We start from the raw sequence: 12,159 nt of genomic DNA, 5'->3' as shown, positions 1-12,159 counted from the left end.
CTGGTGAATCTCCTCCGCACTCTCTCCAGTGCCACCACATCCTCCCTATTGTGTAGCAATACTCCATGTGTTCCGGTGAAAGTTTAGTAAAGATGTAACATAATGTCTCAACTTCTATATTCTGATCTCAAATCTATTAAGGCAAGCATGCTTTCTTTACCAACTTATCTTTTTGGAGTTGTCTCTTTCAGGGAACTACGGACTTTGACCTTAAGGTCCCTCTGTTCAACAACATTCCTCAGCACCCTACCATTTACTGTGTATGCTATAGAGTCCAACAGCATGGAAAAAGGCTCACAGGGCCATCTTATGCTGAACATGCCCTCTTGCTTTTATCCCACTTTCCTGCATTGGGCTCATACCCGAATTGAAATCCAAAAGTACATTACTTTGCACTTGTCAGGACTAAATTCTATCTGCTAATGTTGCACCTGACCTTTGATCTACTCTACACCCTGCTGTCCCCTTCACTATCCACAACTCCCTTCACTATCCACAACAATACATTTTCATGTAATTTGCAAACTTGCTAATACCTCTGTGGCGGCACACCATTAGGCAGGCGAACCGGCCCCTCATGTCACGCATGCGGCGGGATAGCCGGCCAAAATTGCGCTGTCGGGGGTTTCTCCCTGACCTTGGCACCAGTCTCAGAAGCCCGCGCCCTCTGTGGCCCACATGATGCCCCGGCAACGTCAGGGCCCCCGGCACGGTTCTCAGCCAGGTCTGGGCTGCGAGTATAAGACCAGCCAGGCAGATCTCAATAAACAAGTTTTGCTCACTGAACTCAACCCGGTTGGTTGTGAGATCATTCAGTAACAGAGTAGCCGCCGCTACATTGGTGATCCCGACAGGTTCAAACGCCTTTGAACCCGATATGAACGACTCTTTGATCAATGCTGTAGCCATCAAGCTTCCTGACTTCCAGCTTCAGGAGCCTGAGACCTGGTTCAGCCACACAGAGGCCCAGTTTCACCTCCGCCAGATTTCATCAGATACGACCAAGTTTTATCATATGGTCGCCGTCCTGAACCAGGCCACCGCCAAATGAGTGCTGCACCTCATTCAGCACCCACCCCCGGAAGATAAGTACAGGACCATCAAGCGAGTGCTCACCGGCTCCCTCGGCCTCTCCAGGCACCAGCGTGCCTCTCGGATGCTGCACCTTGACACCTTGGGAGACAGAACTCCAATCGCATTGATGGTTGAGATGCTTCCACTCATGGGCGATCACACCAACTGCCCACTCTTCGAGCGCATCTTCCTCGACCATACGCCGAAAGACATCCGGGCGTTACTGTCCCAGGAGAGCTTCGACGACCCTAGGATGGTCACTCAAAAGGCTCAGGAGCTATGGGTTGAACGTTCCCGGAGGGCTCAGCAGTCCAGCAAGTTGCGAGTTCCAGCCATGACCACACCAAGCCTTCCTCTAGTGCTGCGGAGGAACACTCGGCCCCTTCAGGGGCCTCAAAGAGCTTAGCCAGAAGCAAGCCATCCACTTCAGGCCTCTGCTTCTTCCACCAGCGCTGGGGAGCCAAGGCTCAGAAGTGTCGTCAGCCCTGCTCGTTCCAGGGAAACGAGTAGGCCGGCTGCTGTTAATGGCTGTGGCGGCTGGCCAAGAACATGGCCTTCTCTACCTGTGGGGTGTAATCAGCGGCTGACGCTTCCTTGTCGACACTGGGGCCCAGATCAGCATCATCCCGCCCACAGCCATCGAGTCCCGGAACCGGCCTCGAGGACCTCCACTCCATGCAGCCAATTCGACGGAGATCCGAACGAATGGTAACAAGACCATCCACTTCCAGATTGGCCAGCGGAAGTTCTCACGGAGGTTTACTGTTTCGTCTCTCCCAACCTCCATTCTGGGTGTCAACTTCTTCCTCACCCACGGAATCTGGTTGACCCCTGAGGTAGGCGACTTGTCGATGCCCGTACCTTCCAATCTGTTGCCCTCAACACCTCCCGCACAGAGCAGCTGCAGATGGCCACGGTCAGCGCACCCAAGGACGAGTTTCAACTCATCCTGGACGAGTTCCCGTCCCTCCTCAAGCCGCAGTTCTCCACCACCTCACCACATCATGGGGTGTTTCATTATATCCCCACCCAAGGCCCGCCGGCTCCCGCTGGATAAGCTCCAGATAACGAAAGAGGAGTTCTTGCATCTGCAAGAACTGGGGATCATTTGATGCTCCGACAGTCCTTGGGCCTCGCTGCTCCACCTGGTACTGAAAGATTCCGGTGGCTGGCGCCCCTGCGGAGATTATCGACAGCTTAACGACGCGACAGTACCTGACCGTTACCCCATCTCTCACATTCAGGACTTTACGTATCTGCATGGCGCGAGGGTGTTCTCCAAGGTCGACCTGGTGCGCGGGTATCATCAAATCCCGGTGCACCCCGAGGACATCCCCAAAACGGCCATCATCACCCCCCTTCGGCTTGTTCAAATTTCTATGCCTGCCTTTTGGGCTCAAGAACGCTGCCCAGACCTTCCAGTGCCTCATGGATACGGTGGGCAGGGATTTGAATTTCGTGTTCATTTATCTGGACGGCATTCTTGTCGCCAGCAGAGACTGGGCACAACACAAGTCTCACCTGCGCACCCTCTTCTCCCGACTGGCCAACCGGCCTAATAATCAACCCGGCCAAATGCCAGTTCGGGAAAGAGTCTATGCAGTTCCTGGGCCATACAATCATGGCTGAAGAAGCTACACCAGCTGCTATGAAGGTCTCTGCAATCAGAGAATTTCCACGCCTGGACAACCTCAAGGGGCTACAAGAGTTCGCGGGTATGGTCAACTTCTATAACTGATTTATTCCAGGCACTACGCGCATCATGCAGCCGCTCTTTGCCCTCATCGCGGCCAAGGACAAGACACTTACCTAGATTCCAGAGGCCAACAGGGCATTTGAAGCCATGAAAGTTGTCCTCGCAAAGGCTACCTTGCTCATCCACCTATGCACCGACCTTCATATGGTGCTCTCCATCAATGCCTCTGCCACCGCCGTCGTTGCTGTCCTGGAGCAGCAGGTTAGTGGACAGTGGAAACCACTGGCATTCTTTAGCCGACTTCTTTGTCCGCCAGAGCGCAAGTATAGTGCTTTTGACCGTGAGTTGATGGGCATGTACCTTGCTCTGTGTCATTTTTGCTATTTCTTGGAGGGGAGGCCTTTCACCATTTTTACTGACCACAAATCCCTCACCCAGGCGCTCGCTATGGCTCGAGATCCCTGGTCGGCCTGCCAACAACGTCACCTGTCCTTTGTGTCGGAGTTCACCACTGACATTCGGCACAAGGCGGGGAAAGATAACGTGGTCGCCAATGCGCTCGCCTGACTGGCCATTTGCTCGCTGACACCCGGCCTAGACTACGACCAGCTTGCCCGGGTCCAGAAGTCTGATGAGGAGACACAGGCCTTTAGGACTGCCATCACGGTCCTGCGGTTCCAGGACCTCCCAACTCCTCTTGGTGATGATAATGTCCTGTGCGATGTCTCCATGAGCACCCCGCGACCAATGGTTCCCCAGCAGTGGCGCAGGCAAGTCTTCCACCATATCCACGACCTTTCCCACCCTTCCATCAGGTCCCCAGCGAGCTGTATTCCACAGAGTATGTTTTTATCAGGCGAGGCCCTTCCACAGCACCTCTTCAAAGACCATAAGAAGGGCTGTACAGTGTCATCCAGCGTTCAGGATCTATCTTCATACTGGACATCGGTGGTAAGAGGGAACTGTTTACTGTGGACAAATTAAAGCCAGCACACCTTGACCTTAACGATCCAGTGGTTGCAGCTCAACCCAAGAAGCGAGGCCGCCCGGCAAAAAAGGACATTGGCGCTGGTTCTGGGGGGGGGAGGGGGGTGGGATGTGTGGCGGCATGCCATTAGGCAGGCAAACTGGCCCCACATGTCATGCACGTGGCAGGGCAGCCAGCCAAGATGGCGCCGTCGGGGGTTTTTCCCTGACCTCGGCACCAGGCTCAGAAGCCCGCACTCTGCTGCCCACGTGACGCCTCAGCGACGTCAGGGCCCCCGGCACGGTTCTCAGCCAGGTCCGGGCTGGGAGTATAAGACCAGCCAGGCAGACCTCAATAAACGAGTTTTGCTCACTGAACTCAACCCGGTTGGTCGTGAGATCATTCAGTAACAGAGTAGCTGCCACTACACCTCCTTCATTGATATCCAAGGCATTATGTATATACAAATGACAAGGTTCCCAGCACCAATCCCAATGGTTTGTCACTGACTTCCAATCAGCAGAATATCCTTCAGATTCAGATTTATTGTCAGAGGACATTTATGAAATCACATACAACCTTGAAATCCTTTTGCCTGCGGGCAAAATAGAATGACCATTTATTGGTTGTGCGAAAAAACTGTACATACACATGTAAACAAATAAAGAACTGTAAATAGATAATGAATGTAAACTGTGCAATACAGAGAGAATAAAAAAAAATTAATTAAATGCAAAAGTCAGAGTCCTTAAATGAGTCCCTGATTGATGGTGGAGGGGGACCAAATGTTCCTGAAACTGGTGGTGTAAGTCTTGTGGTATCTAGACCTCTTTCCTGATGGCTGCAGTAAGACCAGAGTGTGTGCTGGGTGGTGTGAACCCTTGATTATTACTGTTACTCTCTGATGGCAGCATTCCCTATAGATGTTCTCAATTGTTGGGAGGGTTTTGTTCGTGATGTTTTGGGCTGTGTCTACCACCTTTTGGAGGGCTTTATGCTCAGGGGTATTGGTGTCCCCACACCGTATCTATCATAAAGTCAAATTTGGATCTAATTCGCCAGCTGACCTTAGATTCCAGTTGTAAATTACAGTACATGGTAAAGCTAAGAAAAGAAACCTTGTTCACAGTAACCTGGAGGAAGGTGCCTAGTAGCAAGTTGGAAACCTATTAGGAAAACTTTAAAGCTCTGGTCAAGCAGAACCAATTGGAAGGCTCTTGTAACTCATTGCCAGGAAAATTACAGTGGACTGAAGGGTTTATCATTTCTAGGTAAGGTTTCATTTGTTTTTAATTATAGGCAGTTATTAATGTAATCTGATCTTGGTAGCTGAGGTGAAACTGAAAATTCAACCTAACTTTGTAACCTTTCCTTTTTATCCTGAATTAGATACCCCAAGAAGCTGGAACTTCTTGCACACTTTGTCTTGGGTAATGAACCTGTTTGGAATCTTCTTCATCCTCGCTGCACATGAACATTACTCAATTGATGTCTTCATTGCATTTTATATCACCACGAGACTCTTTTTGTATTACCACACACTAGCCAATACTCGAGCGTACCAACACAGTAGAAGGGCACGGATTTGGTTTCCAATGTTCTCATTCTTTGAATGCAATGTAAATGGCCCTGTACCAAATGAATATAGTTGGCCACTTTCCAGACCAAGGCTGCTGAAACGGTTAATTGGATAAGTAATAAACCATCCCAGCCAGTTGTTTTGTTGGACAAACAAAAATGTATCGAAGAAACAGCTGGTTCTGTAACACAAGGTTGGTATAATCAGTCCAATCCAGATACAAATATGAAGATGCAATGAGGCACAATTGGAAGTTGTTTGGCTCGCTGTGAGTCCAAGATAAAATTTAGCCTTACTTTCACCACACATATATGTCAGCTCCATTAAAATTGGGTATCTTCACTCCCTTGGGAGGTCTTGTATGGTTTGTTTTGAACAGAGAAGCATGCCACTCAGCCATGTCACCCCCTTCTAATGCGCATCTGGCAATCAGTTTTGATAGTAATGTAAAAGCAGCATCAAACCATTAAGAAGTAATGCTGCTAAATTTAAAATAAGCTTTTCTACACTGAAGAGAATATTTTAATAAACTTGTTCAAAGATTGGCATTCAAGTTCTCGCGCAGTTTTCCAACGGCGGGGGAGGGGGGGGTGGCAGGAGGCTTTTTTGTGGATGCTTGTTTAAAGAATCCTTTTAGCGGTGCTTCTTGTAAGGTTTTATTTCCGAGAAATCTAGTTTTGCACGTTTAAGTAAACACTAAAGATTTGTGGGAAATCTAGAAGTTTTGAAAGAGGATCCTTGTTCAATTATTTAACCATGAATTGCACAAAATGTGTTCCTAAAGCAATAAAAAAGTGTTGTCCAAAACTGGTTCCTTTGGGGGTGTAACTGATTTAAATGGTCTTTAATTTTACCTGGAGCTGGTTATTTGTTCCAGTTTAGCCCATTCCTCTGTCAACCTCAATTTACATGCAGTATTAATTGATTCAATTATTTTTCAGAAATGACTGAATGCACTCATAAAGAAAGCACTTGTAATGTTTACAAGGGTGTGTTATTTATTACAACACACTCTTCACAGTTTAAAATATTTGATTTATCTAAATCATAATTCAGCATTTATTTATAAAATCAGTTAATATTGATGCTATTGGATAGTTTACAGAATCTACTTCTTGAAGGTAGAATCTCTTGTGTAACATAGTTGTGAGTGTACTTAAGTTCTAGTGAGTTGTCTAGGCACTTTCATATTGACTTGCAGATTAGTCTTACCTTGCTAGTGAACCAGTAGACATTAGAAAGATGCCAGACAGCTGTGCTGCTCCAATGTTAAAAATTATGGATGAACAAACTGGTTAACATTTGCAAGAAACTGATGAAGAATCAAACTTTTTTTTCCTTCAGTGAGTTATTTCATAATATACAGGATGATTTAATGATAACAAGGCCATAGCCTGAGAAACAGTCAGGAGTAGGCTCCTTGTACTTGCTTTCTCATTCTATAAGATCAAAGCTGATCAGCATCATTTTCTTGCACTATCCTGAGATCCCTCTCCCTTGGATACACTCAGTGATTTCTGCAGCTCTCTTGGTTAGAGAATTCTAAAATGTTTTCAAATTTTTGTCCCCAATAGCTGAGCCCTTATTTTGAGATGATTCTGCCTGGTACTGGAAACCAAGCTAGGGTATTCCAATATCTAACCTGTCAAGCCCCATCCGAATTTTGATTTGTTTCATTAAAATCATCTCTTATTCTTCTAAAGTCTTTGAGAAGTCAGATCCAGTTTGCTTGTGCTGGCAGTACATACCAGAACCCAATCACTCATGGAAAAAAAGTCTCATCATTTGGTTGTTTTGTTATTCTTCATTCTTTGTGTCCAAATTCCTGAGCAGACTGGTAATAAAATAGTTTCTAGTAATCTTTTCATGATTTAAGATGTCACCTTCAGAACCAATCACAGGTACTTCTTCTGTTCCAAGGAGAATGACTCCATTCTTTCCATGCTCCTCATTCTTCGTTATTTAAAAAAAATTGTGGTGGTACCTGTGTACAGGTTTGAGTATTCCAAACCTTTATTTACAAATGCCAGGGCCTTGTATGATGACTACTCATCTTAGCCCTTCCAATAAATAGTGCAACATACCCCATATCTTTCTGAATTGTGCCCTCTTCATTCTTTTACCAAATATGATGCTTTACACATTCAGCATTGCTGCATGGATTCCTTTCCCCTCTCCCTGTCAGTCTAACTGCATCTTCATTACATTCAGTACAATGTTATTGGAAAACAAATGTCCAGCGAGGACTTTTCATTGTCAGACCTCTTCATCAGCATAATGCTCCCACCTAGATCAAAAATTGAAGTATTGTATTTTCCATGTGTGAATGCCGCATTCAATGTTTGTTTGACCCTGAAACTGTACTGAACACTCAAGGTCTATAAATGTTCACGTGGAACACTTGCCTGGTCCTGTTCAAAGGGTGTTGCCATTTATAGTAAATAATCACAGCCTATTTAAATTTGCCTTTCTGTCCAATGTATATTGAAAATCCTAAGGTAAAGCAAAGAGTCGATTGTAGGAATTGTCAGTGGGATTTCAGTCAGATGAATGAACACTAGGTCAGTACACCCTTTCCTGATAATTGGCATCTTTCTAATGATTCAAAGTTCTGATTCTGTGCAGCTTTCTTTTCATTTCCTGCACTCTATGTATTGCATGTCTTGAGAGAAGAGAGCTTACTTGTGGAATTTGAGCTTTAGAAGAATGAAGTTACAAGTTGTCAATGAGAGAGTATTTTGCATGCACTGAGAACATCATAATGGCACATTTCTGGGTAAATTCATCAGAACTGGTTGAGCTATCATGTGGTTCTCCTCCAATAAGTTTTTTGAATTCATCCATGGGCATTACTAGATCATTTTGATATTGAATGTTATTTCTCTTGGTCTTCCTGTGTCAGTTAACCTAGATTCTTGTTTTAATTCATGGAGATCTCTGCCATCATAAACTTTAAATCTTTTCTGCACCTTTGTTTTCTTCCTTAGCCTTCAGCATGTTGAATAGGATCTCTTGCAGCAACATAGATTGTGATTGCCTCTCAGCAATAGGTTTCAGGCAGTTGTCAGCATTGATTTTCCTTTATATGAAAAAAAAAATTATGTGACTACACTCTCACCTTGTTCTGGTATTTTCCTGTACCTGATTCAAAATTACATTCAAACATTGCCTCATTCTCATTTTCTATCAGCTTTGTGAAATGGAGGTAAATGATGTTAGCTTGTGAAAAAACTAAAGCAGAGGTCCCACATTGGAGTGCAATTAAGGAGTGAAACTGCAAAAGGACCCAGTGCCATTACATCATAAATATTAATGGGTGAAACTTGACTTTTGACACCTTTCATTCTATAAATATTAAAAGTGTAACAAGCTTTTATTTGCCTGAAAAGTTGCTGCTGTGATTGCACGGGACTTGATCTGAAATGTAATACATTTGTCAATAATTCTACAATCCTGCAAAGTGAGATTACAATTATTAATTTCTATTTTTCTAGTTTATAATGGCTGTGAATGGATATTTGTTGTAGAAAGCTCTTTCCTCTACATGACCAACCCAACAAGTTCTCTCACATGATGCAATAAACTTGCAAACTATGGAAATTGTGAATGGTTGATGTCTTCTTAATGTTACCGGAGAAAGTGTTTCACAGATGTTTGCACAAGATAACTACTTCAGCTGTTATGATTCAGAAAAAAAAAATTAATTAGAGGTAATAATATATTCTAATAGTGTCAGCTGGAAATGGAGCATTCTATGCTAAAGGCCACACATCTTGGATCTTGGAGATGTATTTGCTGATCATATTTGCAGGGAACCTGATCATCTTGCTATGGCATGCATTTCTTTTGTTCCTCTTCACTGGCATCATAATCACATTAATCTGATAAACCCCCATTTCCAAAACTTTCTTCAAAGATGATCAGCTGATTTTTAAAAAGGCCAGTGGATGATTCAGCCCCTGAGGATCATTTGAGAGGTGGTGGAGGTTATACCTGTGGCAATACACCTGTTCTTTCCAAAGAGAGGCTGACATATTCAAGGAGCAAACCTACAGCACAACGATAGGGTCATCTCATTTATAAACAACCAGATTGAACTTGCTTCTTTGTGACATACAATGCTTTATGAAATGGATTTACTTTCTGCCAGCTGACACTAGTGTGTTCTTTCATTATTGCTACCTTGATTTCAAATGTTCAAGTTATTTTTGCTCTGTAGTTGAATGTCTGGAAAAGATAACAGTTAAAGAATTAAGAAAAAATGTTAGTGACTACTGAATTGACATGGTCAAGCTCAGAAATGTATTCTTAATTTTAAAATTATCAAATTTTAAGTTTCAAAGTTTCAATGACTGAAAATGCTTGTGTCCCTTGAGCATGCTCTCCTGTGATCAGCTGCCACTTACTTCCTGCACCTGAATAAGCCATCTTCCTGTGATGCTCTCTTGCATTCCAGATTGGGGAAAAACAATTCCTTGATTTCACCTTGTATGAGGTGAAATTAGCCAATGAGGTTGAGCCACAAGAAGTGTAGAAACTATTTACATTTTGTAAAGTTAACCATTTGCTATGTCTGTTCATGGCCAGGTAGTGATGGTGACCATGTCAATGTGGCCACATCTAGGATGAGCTCTTGTCCCACCTGAGTGGAAGTCTGGCCTGATATTGGCAGCATATTATTCAGTGAGAGCTGTGAATTCATCTGGTGTTGAATAAAGTTGTAAACTTAAAGCATTTATTATCAAAAGATCATATTTAGTTCACATTGAATGTTTGTGTATGTGAGACTGAACATTTCAAGAAAGTTTGATGTAAACCAAAAAAAATTTGATAACATTGGAACATGTACTCAGTTAAAAAATTATTCATTTTATAAATTATATGGATATACATAAAATTCCATAACAAATAAAACTTGTTTATTTTGGATTTTAAGTACCCTTCAGTATTATTTAATAAGTTCAAATAAGATGTATTTAATGTTTACATTTTGTTCAATTAAATGTAATGAGGCTGAGTAAAACAGCAGTGTTTTGCAGAGTTCTGTGCATTAGCTGTGTGTAATTCTAACTTTATAATGTCTTTTGTTGGCTGTTCCTGATGTCTAGTAAAAATTCAAGAATTGTTTGTGTACTACTTCTGAATAAATTTGTTCCATACTTCATGGTTATCAATGCCTTTTTATTCCTCTTCCTCACCTCTTCAGCAAAGGTAGGTGATTCAGGCAAAATATTGCAGGTAATTGAGTTATCTTCCATGAAACTAGCATCTGGTTTCAAAGCTTCATTTACATGGTTTAAATAGTAAGTGATTGAGGAGCTCTGAGGTGCGAGGGGTATGGGAATCCCAGTGCATGATTCAAGTATTGCCAGGGAAGTAGAATACAAACGTAGGAGAGACTTTGGCCAAAGTGGAAATACCAGGACACAGCTTTAATTTGAGGAGGGGTGGGGGAGTGTGTGGAAGGGATGGAGTATAAAGAAGGTGGCAAGACATATTTTATTGGGGAAGTGGTAGCAGCAGATATGATGGCAATGTTTAAAAGTTGCATGGACATATGAACAGGCAGAGAATAGAGGGATTATTGACCATGTGCAGTCATGGGATGAGAGAGAGTGGAATCATAGTTCAAGGTTTATCTCTGAAAACTGAAAGGATTCTTAGTTCATGTCAGAAGTCAATCTGGTGTAATAATTGTTATTTTGATGCAGGATTTGGCTTTTATTGTTGTCCCATTGATGTTCCCTGTTGTAACTGGGCAAAACCAACACATTTAAACATGGAAACCCAAAGGTTGCATCCTTCTCCCATCAAACTGGATCCTGGACTCGCCTCGGTTTACAGTACACTAGTCCATTGGCGTGAAGTAACAGCTGTACGAAGAGATGAGAAACGTCAATACAGATGAAAAAAGATTAGAGTAAGTTTTAATTTTTTTGAATATTTTATTTAAATTTTCAGACTTACAAAATCCAAAAAACAAAGCTATTTATGTACGTATGCATACCCAAAGTCCGTATTTGTCCCAACCCCCCACCCGCCACAGCGAATACATTCCAAAAACTTATCTCGATCCCACTCAACGTGGGGCACACAACTCCTATCCAGGCCCATAATGATAAAAAAAAATCAATGACAACGCCATTCAAAGAAAACACGAAAAAGAAAAGAAAGAAACTCAAAAGAAAAAGAAAACTAGGACCTGAAAAGAAAAGGACAGGTGCATTGTCCACACTAAATCCTATTTCCGTCAGAACTATTGGAGGATGGGGATAGAAAAGAAGTATAGAAACTTGGTGAATAAGAGCTCGATTTCAGAAATGTGTTTTAGATGTGGCGTGGAGGTGGGAACTTTCATCCACTCTACCTGGTGGTGCTCAAAGGTGAGACCTCTTTGGGAGGACCAAGGAGATATTCTAAAAAAAATTACAAGAGTGGATTCTTGGGGGATAATGGAGAAGTGCAGTTTAGACTGACTGAATTCCAAATTCTGTTTGTGAGGCTGCCTTGGCAGTAGCCAGGAAGTGTATAGCAGCTTCGTGGAAGTCCAACTCCCAGCTAAGTACCACACTATGGAATATGGAAATACAGAGTTGCATTCCCCTGGAGAAAATCACATATAACCTTCAGAGGCAAGTTTTAATTTCTATTATACCTTAAGTTCAAATAATTTTACCGTCTCAAAGTAGATTTTCAATGTATATTGGTCCACATGACAATATTATCTGAATATAGAACATTATACACACAGTCATGCTAACCAATGTAAACATTCTCTCTACCTTGTACCTATTACCCTCTATTTTTATTATGTCTTGAATGTCCCTCTTGTACCAAACTCCA

General features: G+C 43.1%; 1 protein-coding gene across 4 annotated transcripts in view; it reads left to right on the top strand.

The window, feature by feature from the left end:
- Window positions 1-10,478, top strand: part of samd8 (sterile alpha motif domain containing 8) — a 46,869-nt gene extending 36,391 nt beyond the window's left edge. For 2 of the 4 annotated variants that reach the window (XM_069885248.1, XM_069885247.1), the window contains one exon: window positions 5,127-10,478. In XM_069885248.1, coding sequence (XP_069741349.1) covers window positions 5,127-5,431 — 305 coding nt within the window. In that variant the 3' untranslated portion in view covers window positions 5,432-10,478. The remainder of the gene's footprint in view (window positions 1-5,126) is intronic. The other 2 variants (XR_011340133.1, XM_069885250.1) reach the window with 2 other exon arrangements.
- The last annotated feature ends 1,681 nt before the right edge of the window (window positions 10,479-12,159 follow it).

This window comes from Narcine bancroftii, chromosome 6 (genome assembly GCF_036971445.1).
Source record: "Narcine bancroftii isolate sNarBan1 chromosome 6, sNarBan1.hap1, whole genome shotgun sequence".
Lineage (NCBI taxonomy): Eukaryota > Metazoa > Chordata > Chondrichthyes > Torpediniformes > Narcinidae > Narcine > Narcine bancroftii.
The sequence above is the reverse complement of the archived record's forward strand: the minus strand, read 5'-3'. Positions and strand labels throughout refer to the sequence as shown.